This window comes from Coregonus clupeaformis, chromosome 29 (assembly GCF_020615455.1).
Source record: "Coregonus clupeaformis isolate EN_2021a chromosome 29, ASM2061545v1, whole genome shotgun sequence".
Classification (NCBI taxonomy): Eukaryota; Metazoa; Chordata; class Actinopteri; order Salmoniformes; family Salmonidae; genus Coregonus; species Coregonus clupeaformis.
Genome location: NC_059220.1, coordinates 10,214,231 through 10,238,023, shown reverse-complemented (window position 1 = coordinate 10,238,023; position 23,793 = coordinate 10,214,231). Strand labels below are relative to the sequence as shown.

The 23,793-nt window shown below is 42.0% G+C and overlaps 1 protein-coding gene across 3 annotated transcripts in view; it reads right to left on the bottom strand.

The window, feature by feature from the left end:
* Nucleotides 1-23,088, bottom strand: part of LOC121544692 (F-box only protein 34) — a 30,193-nt gene extending 7,105 nt beyond the window's left edge. For 2 of the 3 annotated variants that reach the window (XR_005996142.2, XM_041854761.2), the window contains exons 1-2: nucleotides 22,825-23,088; nucleotides 3,176-3,393 (exon numbers count right to left, since the gene is read on the bottom strand). Coding sequence is in view for 2 of the 3 variants with exons in the window: in XM_041854761.2 (XP_041710695.1) it covers nucleotides 3,176-3,279 (104 nt within the window). In the remaining variant the exon portion in view is untranslated. Of the gene's footprint in view, nucleotides 1-3,175; nucleotides 3,394-13,345; nucleotides 13,429-22,824 lie in introns of those variants that run through there. The other variant, XM_041854762.2, reaches the window with a different exon arrangement.
* Nucleotides 23,089-23,793: the final 705 nt, after the last annotated feature.

Sequence of the window (23,793 nt, the reverse complement as noted above, 5' to 3'; positions counted from 1 at the left end):
CTGTGCCAAAACACACATCAGCCTAATGGCAATTTGAGGGAAAAGTACAACTTAGCGTTACCTAAAAAGAAAACAAACGGTCTGAAGTGAAAAGCACAACAGAGCTGGCCCTGGGTAGACTGGGGGGTGAGTCATGGGCTCTGATGGGGTGAGCTCATGCCTGAACTCAGCGAAAGAGAGCAGCTTCAATTTAACAACCTTTTTCCTTTCTCTCTCTTTCAAGAGTCCATGACTTCTTCTGCATAGGGCGCTGCCAGGGAACTGAGCCAACTTCAAAAGTCAAAAGAATGAAGTCACATGAGGGCTGTGTCCCAAATGGCACCCTATTCCCTATGTTGTGCACTACTTTTGACCAGAGACCTATGGGATCTGGTCAAAAGCAGTGCCCTATATAAGGAATAGGGTCCATTTGGGACGAAACCGAGCAATCAGAGTCTGAGGCTCTGCCTGCCTGCTGCAATTATGGTGTAACATCACATCATGTTCTTCCTGAGGCAGGGGGCTAGTGGGCCTCAGACCTGGGTTCAAATACTATTTGAAATCGATCAAATACTTTTGAGCATTTGCTCTAGCCTGCCTGGAGTACCAGTATGGGCAGGGTTTGCAGTTTTGGGACTACGCTATGGATCCATTAAGCCAGGCAAACTCAATCATGCACAGATTATTATAAAAAATATTTAACTCCAGGTCTGGTTGGTTGGGCTACAGCAACTTGGGCTGAGGCAGCCTGAAGCACGGCACGGGCCTATATGTCATAAACAAATGGGCAGTTAATTACAGACGAGGTAAACACAATATACTTTTATCTGGCTAGGTAAACAAACCCCAAACAAATAAAGCTGTACGATTTGGACCAAATATCTCATTTCCAGATATTGCAATTGCGATTATGAATTGCGATTTTTCTAAAACTTGCGTGACAACTTGGCAATTCCATCAGACTTGGTTAAAATAAGTGTCAGGGTAGAGAACATCACTTTTATAATGAGATCATATGAATGAATACATACTGTGCTAACTGAATACAAAACCAAATGACACAAATATTTTCCAACATTGTTATTTACATTTACATCATTTAGCAGACGCTCTTATCCAGAGCGACTACAGATAAGATTATTACACTGCTACATACACACTGCTACATACACACTGCTACATACACACTGCTACATACACACTGCTACATACACACTGCTACATACACACTGCTACATACACACTGCTACATACACACTGCTACATACACACTGCTACATACACACTGCTACATATACACTGCTACATACACACTGCTACATATACACTGCTACATATACACTGCTACATACACATAAAATAAATATGGTGGGTACACCCCTGCATATTAACAAATAAAAATTTTACATTATCAAAATATAGTACAACACTTAATTGATGAATAACATGACTTCTGATTTCTATTTTACCATTATGAGTTCTTAAATAACCTAAGATAATTATTTATTCAGGCACCCATAGGCTGCAGATGGAATAGGAAGCTTATGACTGTGGTAATTATGTATAAATAAGCTCAATCATTATTATAATTTAAATTATAAAAGTCAAAGTGCCTTAAAAACTTGTAACATGTAGTCTACCGAATGCAAGGTGCAGCCTGTGTCCAAAACATTGGAGTCTGGTCCAGTCATTCAACGCGACATGTTTAAACTTTTCCCTTCATTTTGTTATAGTGTTGGAATGGCAACTTGGGAGAAATATGTGCGAGGTGGAATCTTGCATCTCCTGTCCAGCTTGTTTATCATCTTCTTGAAGCCGTCTTTTCTGACTGTGTCAATAGGAACCATGTCTTTGGCTATTTGATAGGCTCAGTTATTTCTATGTGTCTACGGGATGTTTTTTCGTAGGGTGTTAACACTTCAAAATGCATTGGCAATCAATGCTTGTTTAACGTAGGTGGCTGGTTGTGGCTGATGGCCTTTGCTGCTATCGGGCACTTTTTTACCATGCAATCGTGGTAAAGTAGGGGATGGTTCTATTTAAAATGATTGAATACATTTGTCGTATTGCCTCGTTGTCACCACAACTCGAGGAACTTTTTGCACAACACTTGCATTTGGTTGACATCGGTTTGCCTGTAGCAGAAATACTGCCATACCACTGAAGACGCGCCCTTCTTTGGCACCAAATCGAAGTTCTCGTTAGCACTCATGTTTCTGATGATACACTGAGGTAAAGACAGATTTATTTTAATCTCATACTGTACCACAGACAGAAGGGAAAACTCAGACACGGGGCTATCAAGCTGAAGCATCCGTTTAGAACGTTTTCTCACCACCAAATATGGTAGTGAGAGGAAGTCCAGTCGCAGGTAGTTGGAGATGATGGAACTAGGTGAAACTGGGCCATCATTCTGCTAATTCTCAAAAAATGTTTGTTCCCAAAACTAGAATCTGTTACACAGTGCACAAAGTTTTATAAACTTGACGCTTTGCCAAAGTTATTTTTTGTTATTTAGAAAGAGTGCAAAGTCTAATTGAGTTTGTGCACACGCAAACTTCAGAGGAGAGGCGTTCCCTAACAGAAATACATGCTACAACGCGCCAATAGGATATCGCTAGCTTGTTCTTGGCTTTGCCCACCTACTTGCTTGTTCTGCCCACTATGCTTACTTTGCTCCCACTGTAAACGCCACAGATGAACTATCTTGGGTTAGTTATAAATATCTTTAATTGTACCTGTCTTTGGTAAAGCCCTTTCTCTCCTCACCAGCATCTAACTGCACGCTCTAAGCGGGGACGCTTGTGATTGGCCAGCATGTGCATGCCATGCAGAGTGAGAGCCCACTTGTGATTGGTCAGCATCATCTGTGCATGTAGAGAGTGAATTAATTGAGTCTAGCGCATCTCATTGGAGGTACCGTAGATCTAGTTTTTTTCTATTAACGGGGGGTGTCAAAGAAATTCGATTTTTCTCATGTCAATATCACAATGAATTTGATTAATCGTGCAGCCCTACAAACAAAGCATGAATTGTAGTCTTACTTGTCCATAAACTACTTTTAACATAAGGAGCCAGGTATGTAATTTGGGTGAGCTGTCCCTTTAACTGTGCAGTAGGTAAGTAGAGTGGTGATTTGTGAGTGGGGGGTGAGGTGAGGCTTACCTCCAGTGTGTGTTTGTGTGTGGTCGCTTACCTCCAGGCTGACTGCAGCAGGTTGGGTGGTGGTGGTTTCCTAGGTTCCCTGTGAGAGGCGGCAGTAGCGCTGCAGTAACTCATAGATTCACATCTCTCAGGCATTCCCTCCAGTCCAGTGTGATGACGGACTATTCCCTTCAGTCTTCTCCCACAACCCCCTGGTCGTCTGCAGGCCACAATCTGAATGCCTTACAGTTCAGGGTCCCACCCAAAACACTGTAGGGAAACACAGGTACAGGATATACAGTTTATTACGCAGTTTAGTTTCAGACCACCTTGCCTAGGAAGGAACATGGCTGTGTGTGTGTGCTGTTATGACAACATAACGACAATTCAATTAGCCAATAATCATAATAAGTGAATCACCCTGGCCTCCCACAAACAATGACCTGAAGAACTGCCAAAGTCAATAAGCCCAGGGCCGATTCAGAATCAAACACTTCATGATGGAACGCAGCCTGACAGATTGACAGACAGGTTGCAATAAGTAAATATACTAGCAAAATACAACAAATAATTCCCTAAATAATTCCCACAAAGTTGTTCTACTGAATGTGAATGAATGGTTTATGGGCAATTCCACAGCAACAGAATTACAAACTCAGATTTTTCACTTTAAAATGTAAGCCAAACAAAAAACAAGGACAAGGACTACTTTGAACAATTTACACAGAACATGTCACAAAAACACATTTACTGAAAGAACTGTGCAGATGCAAAGTTTGGTAACAGAATTATGGTAAAATCTCCCTCAGTTTTCTTATGCGACCACGTTTTCCAAAAACGTAAAAAGGTGCACTATGCAGAAATCGCTCTGCCATTTACTGGTTGCAAAGATAAATAGTTTGCCTAAAACAAGCATAGAGAATGTAGAGAATCATTGTACCATCTAAACCGCTGTGAAATACACTGCTAAAAAAAATAAAGGGAACACTTAAACAACAATGTAACTCCAAGTCAATCACACTTCTGTAAAATCAAACTGTCCACTTAGGAAGCAACACTGATTGACAATAAATTTCACATGCTGTTGTGCAAATGGAATAGACAACAGATGGAAATTATAGGCAATTAGCAAGACACCCCCAATAAAGGACTGGTTTTGCAGGTGGTGACCACAGACCACTTCTCAGTTCCTATGCTTCCTGGCTGATGTTTTGGTCACTTTTGAATGCTGGTGGTGCTTTCACTCTAGTGGTAGCATGAGACGGAGTCTACAATCCACACAAGTGGCTCAGGTAGTGCAGCTCATCCAGGATGGCACATCAATGCGAGCTGTGGCAAGAAGGTTTGCTGTGTCTGTCAGCGTAGTGTCCAGAGCATGGAGGCGCTACCAGGAGACAGGCCAGTACATCAGGAGACGTGGAGGAGGCCGTAGGAGGGCAACAACCCAGCAGCAGGACTACCGCCTTTGTGCAAGGAGGAGCACTGCCAGAGCCCTGCAAAATGACCTCCAGCAGGCCACAAATGTGCATGTGTCTGCTCAAACGGTCAGAAACAGAGTGGTATGAGGGCCCGACGTCCACAGGTGGGGGTTGTGCTTACAGCCCAACACCGTGCAGGACGTTTGGCATTTGCCAAAGAACACCAAGATTGGCAAATTTGCCACTGGCGCCCTGTGCTCTTCACAGATGAAAGCAGGTTCACACTGAGCACATGTGACAGACGTGACAGAGTCTGGAGACGCCGTGGAGAACGTTCTGCTGCCTGCAACATCCTCCAGCATGACCGGTTTGGCGGTGGGTCAGTCATGGTGTGGGGTGGCATTTATTTGGGGGGCCGCACAGCCCTCCATGTGCTCGCCAGAGGTAGCCTGACTGCCATTAGGTACCGAGATGAGATCCTCAGACCCCTTGTGAGACCATATGCTGGTGCGGTTGGCCCTGGGTTCCTCCTAATGCAAGACAATGCTAGACCTCATGTGGCTGGAGTGTGTCAGCAGTTCCTGCAAGAGGAAGGCATTGATGCTATGGACTGGCCCGCCCGTTCCCCAGACCTGAATCCAATTGAGCACATCTGGGACATCATGTCTCGCTCCATCCACCAACGCCACGTTACACCACAGACTGTCCAGGAGTTGGTGGATGCTTTAGTCCAGGTGTGGGAGGAGATCCCTCAGGAGACCATCCGTCACCTCATCAGGAGCATGCCCAGGCGTTGTAGGGAGGTCATACAGGCACGTGGAGGCCACACACACTACTGAGCCTCATTTTGACTTGTTTTAAGGACATTACATCAAAGTTGGATCAGCCTGTAGTGTGGTTTTCCACTTTAATTTTGAGGGTGACTCCAAATCCAGACCTCCATGGGTTGATAAATTTGATTTCCATTGATAATTTTTTTGTGATTTTGTTGTCAGCATATTCAACTATGTAAAGAAAAAAGTATTTAATAAGATTATTTCATTCATTCAGATCTAGGATGTGTTATTTTAGTGTTCCCTTTATTTTTTTGAGCAGTGTATATTTTCAATAGCCAAAAAGATTGTATTTTCATCTGTTTGAAGCTGGTAAAAGTAAAAAAAGACTCAAACTAAACTTAAAGGAAAGCATAGAAATAAAGCACATAGAACATATCTACCGCTTCTTAGACTTGTTTTCAATGAGAACTACAGATCTATAACTCAAATGTCTATGTGAATTTGGTCTGGTCGCCCAAAAAGTTATATATTACAGCTTTAAATATCTACTCCACATTAAGATTCAAAGATATCTGCAGAAAGAATGTGCGCTCCTAGTGGCCGGGGACTTTAATGCAGGGAAGCTTAAATCCGTTTTACCTCATTTCTACCAGCGTGTTAAATGTGCAACCACAGAGAAAGAAAAACTCTAGACCACCTTTACTCCACACTCCCTCCATTTGGCAAATCTGACCATAATTCTATCCTCCCGATTCCTGCTTACAATCAATAACTAAAGCAGGAAGCACCAGTGACTCGGTCAATAAAAAAGTGGTCAGATGATGCTAAGCTACAGGACTGTTTTGCTAGCACAGACTGGAATATGTTCCAGGATTCTTTCGATGGCATTGAGGAGTACACCACATCAGTCACTGGCTTCATCAATAAGTGCATCGATGACATCGTCCCCACAGTGACTGTACGTACATACCCCAACCAGAAGCCATGGATTACAGGCAACATCCACACTGAGCTAAAGGGTAGAACTGCCGCTTTCAAGGAGCGGGACTCTAACCCGGAAGCTTATAAAAATCCCGCTATGCCCTCCGACGAACAATCAAACAGGCAAAGCGTCAACACAGGACTAAGATCGAATCATACTACACCGGCTCCGACGCTCGTCGGATGTGGCAGGGCTTGCAAACTATTACAGACTACAAAGGGAAGCACAGCCGCGAGCTGCCCAGTGACACAAACCTACCAGACGTGCTAAATTACTTCTACGCTCGCTTCGAGGCAAGTAACACTGAAACATGCATGAGAGCATCAGCTGTTCCGGATGACTGTGTGATCACGCTCTACGTAGCCGATGTGAGCAAGACCTTTAAACAGGTCAACATTCACAAGGCTGCAGGGCCAGACGGATTACCAGGACGTGTACTCTGAGCATGCGCTGACCAACTGGCAAGCGTCTTCACTGACATTTTCAACCTCTCCCTGACTGAGTCTGTAATATCAACATGTTTCAAGCAGACCACCATAGTCCCTGTACCCAAGAACACCAAGATAACCTGCCTAAATGACTACCGACCCGTAGCACTCACGTCTGTAGCCATGAAGTGCTTTGAAAGGCTGGTCATGGCACACATCAACACCATTATCTCAGAAACCCTAGACCCACTCCAATTTGCATACCGCCCCAACAGATCCAAAGATGATGCAATCTCGATTGCGCTCCACACTGCCCTTTCACACCTGGACAAAAGGAACACCTATGTGAGAATGCTATTAATTGACTACAGCTCAGCGTTCAACACCATAGTGCCCTCAAAGCTCATCACTAAGCTAGGGACCCTGGGACTAAACACCTCCCTCTGCAACTGGATCCTGGACTTCCTGACGGGCCACCCCCAGGTGGTACGGGTAGGTAACAAGACATCCGCCACGCTGATCCTCAACACGGGGGCCCCTCAGGGGTGCGTGCTCAGTCCCCTCCTGTACTCCCTGTTTACTCATGACTGCATGGCCAGGCACGACTCCAACACCATCATTAAGTTTGCCGATGACACAACAGTGGTAGGCCTGATCACCGGTAACGACGAGACAGCCTATAGGGAGGGGGTCAGAGACCTGGCCGTGTGGTGCCAGGACAACAACCTCTCCCTCAACGTGATCAAGACAAAGGAGATGATTGTGGACTACAGGAAAAAGAAGAGGACCGAGCATGCACCCATTCTCAGACGGGCTGTAGTGGAGCAGGTTGAGAGCTTCAAGTTCCTTGGTGTCCACATCACCAACAAACTAACATGGTCCAAACACACCAAGACAGTTGTGAAGAGGGCACAACAAAACCTATTCCCCCTAAGGAGACTGAAAAGATTTGGCATGCGTCCTCAGATCCTGAAAAGGTTCTACAGCTGCACCATCGATAGCATCCTGACTGGTTGCATCACTGCCTGGTATGGCAACTGCTCGGCCTCCTACCGCAAGGCACTACAGAGGGTAGTGCGTTCGGCCCAGTACATCACTGGGGCCAAGCTTCCTGCCATCCAGGACCTCTATACCAGGCGGTGTCAGAGGAAGCCCCTAAAAATTGTCAAAGATTCCAGCCACCCTAGTCATAGACTGTTCTCTCTGCTACCGCACGGCAAGCGGTACCGGAGCACCAAGTCTAGGTCTAAGAGGCTTCTAAACAGCTTCTACCCCCAAGCTATAAGACTCCTGAACATCTAATCAAATTGCTACCCAGACTATTTGCATTCCAGTCCATTGTCTGTGTTCTTTTGCCCATCTTAATCTTTTCTTTTTATTGGCCAGTCTGAGATATGGCTTTTTCTTTGCAACTCTGCCTAGAAGGTCAGCATCCCGGAGTCGCCTCTTCACTGTTGATGTTGAGACTGGTGTTTTGCGGTTACTATTTAATGAAGGTGCCAGTTGAGGACCTGTGAGGCGTCTGTTTCTCAAACTAGACACTAATGTATTTGTCCTCTTGCTCAGTTGTGCACCGGGGCCCCCCACTCCTCTTTCTATTCTGGTTAGAGACAGTTTGCGCTGTTCTGTGAAGGGAGTAGTACACAGCATTGTATGAGATCTTCAGTTTCTTGGCAATTTCTCGCATGGAATAGCCTTCATTTCTCAGAACAAGAATAGACTGACGAGTTTCAGAAGAAAGTTATTTGTTTCTGGCCATTTTGAGCCTGTAATCGAACCCACAATTGCTGATGCTCCAGATACTCAACTAGTCTCAAGAAGGCCAGTTTTATTGCGTCTTTAATCAGCACAACAGTTTTCAGCTGTGCTAACATAATTGCAAAAGGGTTTTCTAATGATCAATTAGCCTTTTAAAATGATAAACTTGGATTAGCAAACACAACGTGCCATTGGAACACAGGACTGATGGTTGCTGATAATGGGCCTCTGTACGCGTATGTAGATATTCCATTAAAAATCAGCCGTTTCCAGCTACAATAGCCATTTACAACGTCTACACTGTATTTCTGATCAATTTGATGTTATTTTAAAATGGACAAAAAAAATGCTTTTCTTTCGAAAACAAGGACATTTCTAAGTGACCCCAAACTTTTGAACGGTAGTGTATATCATTCTCTTCATGGTGATGTATCCTGAATAGGTACACAAAAAGGTAGAAATATGCAATATCCTTTTGCATATTTGGGTGTTATTCTACACACTGGCTATTATTGTAATGAGTTCCACCCCCAAACAAGACTACATTTGGTTGGTCCAGACCAAATCAGAATCAAATCATAGACGTCTATGTTTGGACATCAGTAGAAAACAGTAGATATATTCAGTAAAGTACAGTACATTATACTGTACTCTAGTGTGCTCTACTGTACTGAACTCTACAGTACTCTAATTTTCTTTACTTCACTGTACTGTTCTCTGTGTTGTACTTTTCTCTACTGTGCTCACACAATGCCAGTGGCAGGGAGGACAGCAGCAGGTGACCCAACTCTGGTTTGTGACTACTATGATTTCCCATTGTTGCCAATTCAATTGCAGTAATTCCGTTTCAGATTTGGTAACAGATTCACCTAATAATTCATAAACCTATATCAGTAAAAACACTAATTGGTAGGTCTACCTTTAATTGTCACCTCTGAACGTTCATTATCCTCCCTCCTCATGAGGGAAAGAAATGTGAAAACAATCTTAAAGATGTGGGTTTTTGGTAACGGAATTACAAGGCACAAGGCAATGTTTCTTAAAAACTTAGAGAAGGCAACTAATTTCTCCAAAACTAAATATACGTGTTGATATTAGTTGGCAGGGGTCTTTTACTTCAACATTGTGTTTTTATGTATTTCTAATACCTTTTAAGACTTTTTCTGGTAGTTGTCTAAGACCCCTTTTCTATCAGTTTGACCAGAAATCAAAGCATTTGCTTTTGACAAATTTTTGGGGTGGAAAATTGCAGAAAAATGTATATATGCCTTAATTTCTAAAAAAAATAGACCCTTAGCTTTCATTTGACACTCCTATGAACTTCCCATGTTGGTGCTCATGGGACCTTTGATGGAAATGCCCTTATGCAATGCAAGCCAAACCTGGCACTGTCTTCTAACAAAAAGAGACAGGAAAAACAACCAGATGCCTTTACATGGTTTCCAATTTTAGTCATTTAGCAGACGCTCTTTTCCAGAGCAACTTACAGTTAGTGGATGCATACATGTATTTTATTTTTTCCCCATACTGGCCCCCCGTGGGAAACGAACCCACATCCCTGCCGGCCAAACCCTCCCCTACCTTGGACCAATTGTGCGCCGCCCATGGGTCTCCCGGTCACGGCCGGCTGCGACAGAGCCTGGACTCTAACCAGGATATCTAGTGGCACAGCTAGCACTGCGATGCAGTGCCTTAGACCACTGCGCCACAATTTTGTGTTTTTGTGGTTTACCCACCTTCGTTCCCATTCGTATTGAAATCCCTTAAGCTTAATTTCTAAGACAATCCAATATGAATCAAATGGAGAGAAATCCAAAAAATAACCCACCATCACTGATCTGGAACAAAAGTCAACCACAGTTGGTCAAAACAACAAAGACAAATTATTCAAATTGCTTCAACTTCCAAGTCAGAGATCAAACCAAAATGACAGTCTAATATTCAGTTGCAGTCGTAGATGACTGAAAAACACAGCAGTCTAAATAATAATAATATGCCATTAGGCAGACGTTTTTATCCAAAGCGACTTACAGTCATGTGCGCATACATTTTTACGTATGGGTGGTCCCGGGGATCGAACCCACTAACCTGGCGTTACAAGCGCCATGCTCTACCAATTGAGCTACAGAGGACCACATTTAGACTGGCCTTGTAGTAAACTCTGTAGCTTTGTAAAGACAAAGCAAAAGAATTGAATCCAGTCCAAATGCTCATACAGTATAAATGAACTGAAGGCATGGGCACAGTAACATTACAGTACATAGACCTAGCTTCAGTTCAAACTGAGCCAACACTGAAATGGAAACATGCTCCCTCTTTAAGGCTGCGTCCCAAATGGCACCCTATCTACTCCCTATTAGTGCGCTACTTTTGACCAGGGCCCATATGGCACAGGGAATAGGGATGCCATTTGGGACGCAGATATTAGCCCTTCCCCCATTCTAATTTGCTGGCTGGGAAAAAACAAGCACCCAGTTTGTTTTCAAAGAGATATGTCAGCCATGAAGACCAGATAAGCCTGAACAAAAGCTGCTTTGGGAACAGTGGAACAGTGACCAGCCAGGGGACTGAGGGGAGGAAGGGACAGAGGGGAGGGGAAGCCTGCTCTGCTTACCATCCACTTGGCTAGCTAAAACACAAGACCATCAGTCACTGAGGGACATGCTTGCACCTCTTGTACACAATGATGATTAAGACTACTGGCCTCTCATTCCTTTATTTCAGTATAATTTTTTAGCCCAGCACCAGTATTCTCAGCACCAATGTGCATATCAAATCAAATCACCCTCATTTTCTTCAGAGACTACTGTCCCTGCCAGTGTGGCTGGATAAGGGTGGAAACAGAGTTAAATTCCTAAATGTTTGGTTACATTCGAGGGTCAGTACTGGACATGTGATCCTGCATGCTTGCACAATTTAATCTGTTGAGAACTCTGATAAAGAACTGATGTAGCCTAGCAAGCCTCCACATTTGCGTTCAATAAACATGTTCAGCTAGCATGTTAAATCAATAACATCCAAATATTTACAAATGTGTGATAGATACGAGGCAGGCTGAGGAGACACCACTTTCAAGTTACTATTGGCCAGTGTCTAATCAATCGTAAGCAGAGAGTTCAGACTATATAGACAAGAGGGAAAACAGAACACTGGTCCATTCAATGTTTCTCGGCACATCCCAGCACAGAGAGGGGTGTGAGCTGGACAATTTCCCTCCTGATACAGAAGGAAAAGTGCAATAAAACAAAAGTCTCTGTTGTCTGAGCAAAACATGGACAACAAACGAGGCTACTTCCACAGCGTGTTCCAGCAATGTCTGCTAGAAAATGCATCTGTACAGTGCAGGGAAGCATGGCTCTCGACCTCCGCCTCTCCCGAGTCCGTACAGGAGTTGTAGCGATGGGAAAAGACTAACTACCAATTGGATATCACGAAACTGGGGAGAAAAGGGGGTAAAAAATACCCACAAAATAAAATACTAACAAAATTCTGGTGATAAGGAGACTGGGAGTAGGACTTTAAAGATCCATCAATCTTTTTTACTTTTACTGTTGAAAAGCGATATCCCATGTCTAAATACAGTGAAGTACACACACTAAGGAGAAAACTATACATTTTAAGCAAACTAGTGTTTAGACAACTGCAAACTTTGAGTAGGGCATTCAAGGAGTTGGTCTGATTGGATGTCGTGATGTCATCGGAAAGGCCCGCCCCCACCACTTGTGCCATGTCATGAATTACCCGAACCACCTATTTTGATGTGCCTTTTGTTAAGTAAATCAGGTGTTAAATGAGGTGAGAGAGAGACTGGAGTGCCACTAAGTTCATCACCTCCCATTAAACTGTGATTAGCTTAAAATGACAGATGTTTTTGAGGAAGTAAACGACTGCGGCTTGTGAGGTGCTAAAGGTCATTGCACATGACATGATTATACTCTTGTTAGTCTTGCAAATACACTTTTAGCCCAAACTTTGGACTTAGGACAGGCCTGTGATTAACAAGTCAATTGTCTGCAAGATGAGCTGATGGATTCAAAAGGCTCTGTTTTTGCCATGTGGGAAGTGGGCTGTTCAAAGTGTTACAGCAGTGTTTTGCTCATTTATGCACAGTGTAGTTACACGGTTTTCCTACGGTGCAGTACCCACAATGTGTTGGATGATGAAGACCAATGAGCTATTTGGCAAAAAGCTTCTTCGAGAAAAAAATTCATGAGTTGTGATTGCTGTATAATAAATGCCTAAGTCGCGCTTCTGTTGAGCATTGTTCTTGCTATGTATTCATATGGTTGTACTCAACTAACTAGCTCTCCAAAGTGCTTATATTCAATGTTAGGCTTTTCCTAATTTTGTCGGTTGTGGTTTGTGACGAAGATGTACTAGGCTAAGTAAATCAAATCAGATTTTTTATTGGTCACATACATATTTAGCAGATCTTATTGCAGGTGTAGCGAAATGCTTGTAAATCAGGCGTTAAATGAGGTGAAAAGGAGACTGGAGTAGGACTTTAAGATACATCTGTTTTTCCAGCAGCTACTGAACATGAGAAAGACTTAACCATCAGTGACCGTATTCACAAAGCTTCTCAGAATAGGAGTGCTTATCTAAGATCAGTTTTGCCTTTTAAATCATAATGAATAAGATATGATCCTTAAATTAGCACTTCTACTCTAAGCCGCTTTCTGGGTGAGGGCCCTTAATAACAGAACTTAATAACACTGCACTATGCTTAAAATGCTCAATCAAAATATAAATTGCACTGATACAGAATTTACAGCCCAGAATAAATTACACTGGAACTAGGCCTATTGTCATTTCACTGAGCAAGACAGCCTTTTCTATTTGAGAGAAAGACTAACTTACATGGTTCCTGAAGAGGTGTTCTCTCTTTAGCTAGAGTCCTTGCAACGCAACGTTTCTGTTGCCCATTGTGGCCTGCCTGCAGCACAGCACCAGTGTAGACTAGAGTATGTGGGTGTATGCATGCATGGGAGTTAAACTAAAAGCTAGTAAAGTGCTAACTTAAATTCTTCCCAACCTTCCCCGTACAGCACTGCAGTCGCTCTGGATAAGAGCGTCTGCTAAATGACCAATTATTATTATTATTATATTATTATTATTATTATTATTATTATTAAGACTGGACGGACAAAGAGAAACAGACACCTTGTGAAAGCTTCACCTAAACAGCTGTCATTGGCCCCAGCATCTCCACTTACAGACACGTGTGTGGCTGTCAAGGAGGAAATAAAGCATTGCGATGAGCCAATGGGCTGCTGGAACTCACTTATGTCTATATACGGCAGCCAGATAATCAATAGTATTGTAGAGAGAGCGGGTCTCCTCTCCACTGACTGCTGATTATGTTGGGTAGGTGTCAGATTCTCTCCTGCTACTCCACACAACATGTGCCCCCGCGTACACAAATAGGCCTACACACTCTACAAATACACAAACAAACACCCTACTGAGCCAAGCCAACACTCCAGTCCCATGACTGGGACAAGACGAAAGGGAAAAAAGGACACCCTGAATGACACTGAAGCCCACAGAGAAGAGCAGAATCTCCAATGTCAGCAGCAGCTCAGACTGGCCACATTCTGATGCTGCTGCAGCATGTCCCTATGGACACAGGGAGACACAAAGGATACTACAAGCTCCACTCTGTTGAGCTACGTGAATACGTGCACATGGATGTAGGCTTGAGCGGTATACTGGGGTATTTGGAAAAAGCCACGAGATGGTTTTTCAATACAGTCCAAAGTATTTATTTGAAGTTTTTCCCAATATATTTGAATATTTGTAGCTACTTTAAATACCTGCAGTCAACTTGTGCAATACGTTAGGAGATAAAGCAGATTGTGTTCATTTCACCGGTCACATTATTTTACATTATGAAGCTTACCTTAGTGGCAGCCTGGCTAGCTGGCTAAAAACATAGCAAGCTAGCTAGCCTTTTTAGCTTCCCACATCTCCATGTGAAATAAATCGGATTTATTAAAAAAAAAATATGCCCTGGCAAATATACTTATACTTGCAGATGTAACCTAAAACATTTTCCTTGTTTGATATGCTGCTTGTGTATTAATTCCCATAGCAGCTAAAAATAAAACATGTTTTGGTCACGGAGAAAACGTCACATGGCTACCATTTCACAATAGCCTGTAATCACTGGATATTACTTCTAAACAAAATAACTTTGGGGGTTTTCTTGTCGTCTTCTCATTTGTGGTGAAAGCAAAAGAAGAGTCTCTGGTCTTCCCTTGCTAGCAAATCTCCAAGTGAAATAATCAGATTTATAAATAAATAAATATTCTTATACTCGTCAGTGTAAACTACAACATTATCATAATTTAATATGATGTGTCAATGTATTCGCTCCCATATCAGATAAAAATAGAAAATCATTTTTCAGAGAAAAAAAAAAGCACATGGCTATCTGTTTTAGCTTAAAGTAATGTTATCACCTCAAAACAAAATACATTTGGGGGGGATTCTATAAGGCTACAATGTTTGGTTTATTTTTTGAACAGTCACTGAGATTATACTTGGTTATCAATACAAAATAGGCTACTTCGATGGATAGTTTATATAGCCTATAGATCCGATTAAGGAACCAAGTGACAACACTGCCCCCACAGCAGCGGAAGGAATGATACATTTGTTCTCAATCTCCAGGTAGAAGAAAACTGCGTAGAATGCCTTAGCGTATTCTTTTGTGGAAAAAAACGACATTGCGCTATGCTCTGTCAGCCTCGACTACGTATCCTCTGTAGATGCCTTAAGGGGACTTTTCTGACCAGGATCCCATTGACAACCCATCTAGCCAAATCTAAAACTGACCCTTACATTAGGCTAACCCTAAACTTAACCAAACCTAACCCAATTTTAACAAATTTGGAAATTAAATATTGGTTTGCATGTCAGCCACATAGCCTTTCCCATAAATGATAAATGCATGGCTGCCCTCTCCTTTCATAAGGCACTTCCTTTACCTGAACCTACTGGGGTTTTTCCATACAAATACAATAGCACTTTAAACACCCAGGAAGAGGGGTGCGGCTGCCTGACTGCAATTCTTATACAAAGCTATTTTCATACCCAAGCACTTGTGGACGAGTGCTAAAATTGCTATAGAGTCCAGCTGCTGAAATACCTTTTGAGGCGGTTTTCTAATCTAGTGGTGTACAGGACGGTACATCCAAAACTCTAAAACATCTAGCCCAACTATAAATCAGAAAGCGACCAGAGAGAACAAAGCTTTAGCTTAATATATTTTGGACCACGCTAACAAATCAGTACTTTCCTGCTCTTAGTATCAACCTATCATAACCAAAACACCTTGTAAAGAAAGAAGTTCAAACAACGCATTTCACTGCTCGTGACTCCATTGACTAGAGCATCCTGACCACTGACTGACTATTAACAGTTGTGCAATAGCCTGGGTAGAACACATAACAGATTAAGTACAGAGACATCCATCCACTAACTCAGTAACAAGTGCTGTCCTGTTGGAACAGTAACATGGCACATAAGACCATTGATTTGGAGGTGATCTCTCATAGCAACATGAGTATGTCATAGCATACAGTCTCAACACTTCAGCTGGCAACAACCCAGTTAACCCATTGTTGATCAGTAGCTACATGCTAGCTGGGGCCTGGGCCAATAAAGCTATTAGCTCGGTAAGGTCAATCTAAAATAGGGAAATATTAGGCAAGTCAACACAGAATTTGACTATTGTAAATCAGATCTCTCCTTCAAAAGTTCAAACAAAAATATTCATATTTTTTATGATTAGGCTATTTAACATACAGTAGATTTCTAATGTCAATGCTCTAGTTACACATGCAGCCTATCAATAACACCATTGCAGGCATACATAGGCCTACACAAACAGAGGACCTCTTCCCTAACAGGGCTGGTCTTGAATTCCACACATCAACTAAGAAGTTCACACCTATTCAGTAATTACTTTAAGGAGACCTGTGAAGAGCGCATGATGAGTAGCTAGTTTTCCACAGCCAAAAGTTTGTGTATTCCCTCCTTTGCCAAGCACAAGGTTTCAGCTCTGACATCATACCACCAGACCAGGAATGGCAACAAAATGCAACAGCCTCTGCTATCTCACCCTCCCCATTGGATAGAGACTCATAAGGGGAATGGGAAACAACACATGCTGCTGAGGTGCAGGCAGAGGATACTGACATGAGTTGCGTTACGTCAAGACTGGGCAACTATCTTTTTTTCCACAGAGAAACTGGGAAGGCTTTCAACACACCTTATACAAACAACGACCATCCCAGTTCTTTTTGGTTTAGCGAATTCGTTCCTATCTGGCCCTTTCAGACAGTGGCACACTTAATTCATTCACAGTTCTATGCTACAGCCTTTCTTGTATTACAGTAATCTGGATGCCCACCATACAATTGGTCTGTCTGTATGTCCCAAAACACAGGCATTCTCTGCCATGTCTTTGTGGCAATTGTGTAGCCTAACATTAAAGCAGCATGCCTCCAACTTCAACATTGACCCAAATGAATCAGTGTGAAAAAGACCAATGCTGGAATGCACTGAGGGACAATGAGCAAGTAGGAAACGTGCATTCATAGCACAAGGCATGTATTAAAGTATTAAACAGGCCATTCTGAATATAACATGTAAAAAGGACAAGCAAGGCGACAATTCATACAGCAAAAGACAACCTATCATTTCTACTACAAAATGTGGCTTTCAATTGTTGCTTACAATTAGTATGGCCATGAAGTAGAAAACAAACACCTCAGCTTTTCTCAAGTTCTCAAGGGTGAATTATTGGGGCTCAGGCAGGTGGAAGGCTGAGCGCAAAGACAAGCCAACGCAGAGCGAGAGAAAGAAAGCAGTGGGAACAGAACAGGACAGGATTAAAAGCCACGTATCTAAAACACAAAGGCTTGTCACAACCTGTTGCACTCGCAAGGTCTGGCCCTCCTCACCCGCTCCAATCAACACTGTGTTGAACACAGGGCTCTAAATGTTAAATTATTAGTAGCACTGGTGCTCCCAATTTAAAAAAAAGATAGGAGCACCACATAAAATGTAGCAGCACCAGAAAATACGATTTTTTTTATTTTTTTTATTGAGATACAGCCTTTATTAGGCCTATGCATTCTAGCTACTTTTGAAGCACATGTTGTGCCCTAGAAACTATTATGTAACTCTGTAAAGACATTTGTTTATTATAAAAGCTAAAATGTCAATACAAATAACAGTCATTGAAATTACAAAGTAATTTGTGGAATATTAGGGTTTTGCAATGTGTAAAAACAAAGTTTCCTATTGAGATGCATTACATTGAAAATTGTACACTGTCTCTTTAAGAACGTCAAGTTTGTGTGTGAAGACATGGACATCTGTCATTCATTCATTCATTACTATGATATTGATCTCACGAAGAAGCTATACCTTTACCATTCTTTTGGTGCCCCCAAATGTTTGGACTGGTAAAGTTACCAGGTTGTGAGCAAGCTAGCTAATGTGGTAACATGAGGTGTTAACGGCCCGCGACATGGTTTATGAATGTAAAATGCGGCATGCCAATGGAGATGCACCCAGCTGCAGCGCCAATGTGCAATAGAAGGAAACAAACGTAGCGCCGGTAACGGTTTGGGCTAAGAGACAAGCCGTTTTCTCTGTAGTAATGATGCAACCACCACAGTCACAAATATGTGTCTTAGAGACTATTTGCACTGACTCTCCACACATTCAACCCTCACACAAAACCACCCACCCACACTCCCAACCAAACCACCCACAGCTGGTGTTCTACTATATACTATTTATTCAACTGACCAAGACACTACCCACTTCATATTTGTAAATACAGTCATACTTATAGCACATTCATTATCCATTCTGTATATCCTATTGTGTACATACCAGACATACTACCTCTTATTTTACTTTTTTTTTTTTTATTTGACTTTACTATTGTTATATTGATATTGATTATTGTACTGCAATGCTTAGGTAGCTAGCGCACAAGCATTTTGCTGCATCTTTTATACCTGCTGTAATCTGTACGTGACAAATAAAATGTTATTTGATTACAACAAGTATATGGCAGATTTTTTTTCTAGGTGCACTGGTGCTCCTAAATAAAAAATTCCAAGTCGCACAGCAAAATATTTAGGAGCATATGCAATCAAAATGGCCACACTTTAGAGCCCTGGTTGAACACGTCTTTCTCCTGCCACGCAAGTCTTAATAGAGTGGACAAAGATGTTTTTGACATTGAGCTGTCCAGTTGTCAGGGTGCCTTGGTGGGACGGAGAGGCTAATTCACCCCAACAGGTGGTAAAGGAATTCAGACAACTGCACTTGACTACACTAAAAGGGGTTCTAATCATTTGTTCATAAAAAAGGTAGGTTGCATGGCCTGGGCTTGATGAAAAGAGATTCACCCAACGTGCACACAAACGTCTATGTAAGCCATCTACATGGCAACTGTTGCTCAATGCCAAAAAAAAATATATATATATATATATATATATATGGATACAAGCCATGAACATTTCCATCGATCTTTATTGACAACGCTGAAGCTGAGTGCTTGTTTTCATGATGTATTGTAGAGTACAGGGTTCAACGTAAACTTTTTTTCTCACTGTCCCGAACAGAATCCCTACTGGCCCGGCCATTGGATTCATACAGGGCCTGTTGGCATGTTTTCTCTCTATATTCAGCTAGTAATAGGTTACATTTGGTTATTATGGTAAGTATTAAAAAGCTGTTTAATATCAATTAACAACGTGAGACATCACTCTATTCTTTAGAATTGCTTTGTATTAATTGCATACATTTTTGATTGTATAATAGCCGATCATTTTAAAGATTACATTTTTTATACATCTTAAAATAGGACGTTGCCCCAAGACAGCTGCTTCTCAAAAGAGATATTGATCTGGGTATAGTAGGCTATCCAAGATTAACGCTAGGCATCTTATTGTAGCTTTCTTTTTACATACTATCAACAGTAGCCAGCCTATGGCTAGTATGTTCACTATATAAAGATTTACTTTTGGAAATCACTTTCCCTAAAATAAATAAGCTCAACGTGTGGGTTGAGCGGTTCTTTTTGCTCTGGACAGCTGGCGTGTGAACACATCAACTTATTATGTACAGCTGGAGAAGTTCTGACTCCCGGGGAGCGTGGTTGTGCTTGAACCACCAAACATATCGATCAAACACAAATAGGATTACTTTTCCGTGTCTTGTCTTCAATGGTTTTCAATGGCAGAATGCGACAGAGCAGGTAAATGTTCAACTGGAATGCAAAATTCGCTGAGAAGTTACTGGCCTGTTGGGTCAGTGACTGACAAGCTCCACTGGCCCAACACGTTTTTACTGGCCTCGGGCCAGCGGGCCATTGTTAATGTCAGATCCTGGAGTCAAACGATTTCTCCCAGTTAAGCAAGACTTAAAGCATCATTGCACAATTTGGGCCTAGGCCTACACGTGAGATTATTGTTAGACAGTTAAGGGGTTCTGATGGATTAACTAACAGAGAGAAAACACACCAGACCGACAAATGATTAAATGCAGAGGGTGACCATCCCATCGCCTCTGACCACAGAACATTGGCCGCCATTTTATGGGAATTTCCCGACGATTCTACATGTTGAATCAGTATTGTTTGTCGACACCAAGCAGGTGATCTACTTCGCTCAGCCGACGATCGTCATGGTGGAGTGTACTATCAATAAGGTCTTACAGTAGTTGGGAGGTGTTACGGAGTTGTTCAATATTAAAATCATTGGAGACAACACCCGCCCTGAAACATCTGCTTCAGTTCCATGGGAGTGCCAAAACCTTCTCCGACTGTACAATTACATCAACCACTCAATACCATAAGGGAGATCAGGCACCTAGCCTAGTGCATCATCAGCACAAACCACAACCAACAAAATGAGGAACAGCCTAACATTGATTAGAAACACTTAGGAGAACTAGTAAGTTGAGCAGAGTGCCACCATATGAAGACGTAGCAAGAAAAAGACTAAACAGAATTGTGACTTAGGCATTTTATTATACAACAATCACAACTCATGATATTGTTCAAGAAAAATCCCATGGCAAAAACAGACCCTTGGAATCCATCAGCTACTCTCACAGACAATTTACTTGTTAATCACTGGCCAGGTCTAAGTACAAAGTTTGGGCTAAACGTGTATTTGCAAGACAAGAGTATAGGCATGCTGTGTGCAATAACCTTTAGCACCTCACAACAAGCAGCAGTTTACTTCCTCAAAAACATCTGTCATTTTAAGCCACTCACAGTTTAATGAGAAGTGATTAACTTCATGTTGCACTCCAGTCTCCTTCTCACCTCATTTAACACCTGATTTACCTAACAGAAGACATCTCAATAGGTGGTCCAGGCATGTCAACATAGCACAAGTGCCTCAAGCAAGGGGGAGGCCGATGACATCACGGATTCCCTTCAGACCAACTCCTTGAAGTTTGCAGTTGTGTCTAAAAACACTATTTGCTCAAAACATATTTTTTTTGTCTTTGTGTGTACTTGTGCCGTATTTATACTCTGAATATCGCTTTTCAACAGTAAAAGTTCAAAATCACTGGATGAGGTCTTTATAAGCACAACCAAAATCAAGTTCCTTCACTCCTATTAAGATGGGACATTAAAAGGTAGTCAGTGATATGACATAGCAGCTCAAAGTAAACAACAGTGAGACAATTTCAGCAAAAACTAGCAAGGTTAAACTTCTGCGGGTTTAGTCCCGTGGCTACCACATTGTAAGAGCGTGATGCGAACCCATGCACAGATACCAAATGTGAGTGTTTGAGGGAAGTCTTGCTCACTGCAATATCTGCAGTGCTGCTCCTGCAACATAATTTAGCTGACCTCCTTTAAAGATGCTCATCAGTTAGGCTAACACACTCAGGGGGGTTCTATTACATTTACATTTTAGTCATTTAGCAGACGCTCTTATCCAGAGCGACTTACATGAGCAATTAGGGTTAAGTGCCTTGCTTAAGGGCACATCGACAGATTTTTCACCTAGTCGGCTCGGGGATTAGAACCAGCGACCTTTCGGTTACTGGCACAACGCTCTTACCCACTAAGCTACCTGCCGCCCATGGCTATCTACAATCAAGATGGAAATAATCAAAGACAAAAGTAAGGAGAGGTTGTTTTACACTTTGGACAAAGCTGAGAGTTCTCTTCAAATCAGTAAAGACAAGGCTTAAAATAACAATAATGTTTTGTAAATGCACAGCTAAGTGTTGAATGCAACTATTCTGTATCAGGGCTAAGGGATGTGCATGGAGGTTTATGGGACGGTGTATGTGTGTCTGGTCAAGGAAATGGACTGCTCCAAGTCCCATCCATCTCTGACTTTCTCAGTGTATGCATCTAGTTTATAGTTCATCCAAAGGGCAGGCAATAATTTACCAGTCTACATATCAGAGCACCTAATCATTGGATTATCCATGTTAATAAATTCATAATTAGGAAGGTTGCTAACTGTTAGCGAAACAACAGTCAACACCGCCACACACAACTATTCATACACAACGCAGCCACTTAGCTAAGATAGATAGCTTTTAGATAAGTGACAATGTATTCACACATTGCACCATTTAGGTTTAGTAACGTTAACGAACAAGCGTGTTGTTATCGTGTCAATTGGATAATTCTTGTGAGCTTAGTTAGCTAGTTTGCTAAACTATTGTGAAAAAAGTTGCCAGTGACAACGTCATTGTTACCTATAGTTAATTTATAGCTTTAAAGTAGCTCGTTACATTTCAGCCAAACGAGATTGTAACGTTGATCAACGTTTGTTCGACTTGAAAAGGCCTTATCCACCCATGCAGCTAACTTTACAGGAACGCAACATCATACAGTCAAGGTAGCAGTTATGTGGAGTTAACGTTAATGCTAGATGCACGCTAGGTCCATAACGTTAGCTAGCTAGTTAACGTTGGTTAACTTTGTGTGGCTAAATATTTAGCTAACCAATTACCTTATCAGATTCAAATGAAATGCAGAGCAGTCTAAGCGAGTGCTTAAACGGACTCTGGGTCCATCTCCACTCCACCCACCTCGACTTTCCAGGCAAGTTAACGTTATTAGTTAGCTAACGTTAGCATTGCTAATGGCTAGTTAGTTACACAACTTTATTTTTTTAAACTTGTGTGCTGGGTTGGCAGAATGTCAACTTAGTTTAACAATATTAACTAGAACGTGTTAATTTAAATCATGTAGCTAGCTAGCTACCTAACCTAGCTATACACACACATAGAGGAATACCAAAGCAAAGGCAAACGTTTAAGCTGACCTGTACTGCTGCGAAAACTCGGAAATGATGAGGTCTCCAATCCCCTTGCCGGGAAAAGCAGCGCCGTGTTCGCTGTTCAGCAGAGTCCTTACAAGAAATTATAACCGTATCTATAATGATACGGTCTTCATAACTATCATATTAGGAGTAAAATCGTTGTCATTTCGGCCGTATTTGGTGCTACGCTGTTGCTAACATTCCCACACTACTAGCTAGTCGTTTTTGCAAAAGCTATTCGCGAGCGAGCGACGTCCCCCTGCTTTGATATAGCGCTCAGCGTTCTGACGTGCTTGCTTCTTCAACAATGATGAACGCGTCCGCAAAACTATCATGCACGCGCAAAAATAGCCTCAAAGAACATACTGTACTCCATGAATTGAACTAATATTGATCATTTTTATAGGTCATTTTCATTTTCGGAATAGGCCTACTTGTGGAAACAAATAGAAAAAGGACAATATTAAATGTTTAAAATAGATTAAAGCGTTATTAGGTGAACCAGTGCCTATGACTTTGGGGTGGCCACAATTATAGGAAACGCCACATCATAGCCTATAAGAGTTCTGAAATCCCTATTACAAGCCATACCATAAAGCAGGTGCAAAAGCGATGTGAGAACAATTCAAAGTTCCAACCTTTATGAAGTTCACAGCAGTTTATACGTAGACATAGAATAGTCATTGAATAATTAATCTCTCCTGTCTTCAGTTTCCATCGAGATTCAGTCCGTAGTCGGTTTCCATCATTAAAAATGAATCATTGACCTGACTTCAGGATACTACGGTGTCTTTCGTTGTGTCCCAAATGACACCCTATTACCTTTTTGTGCACTACTTTTGACCAGGACTTACAGTATAGGACTCTGATTAAAATAAGTGCCCTATATAGGGAATAAGGTGCCATTTGGAACATGTCTCTTGTTTCCCACCATAGGCCACAACACAGAGAATAGTGTCAGTCGGGTAAGCA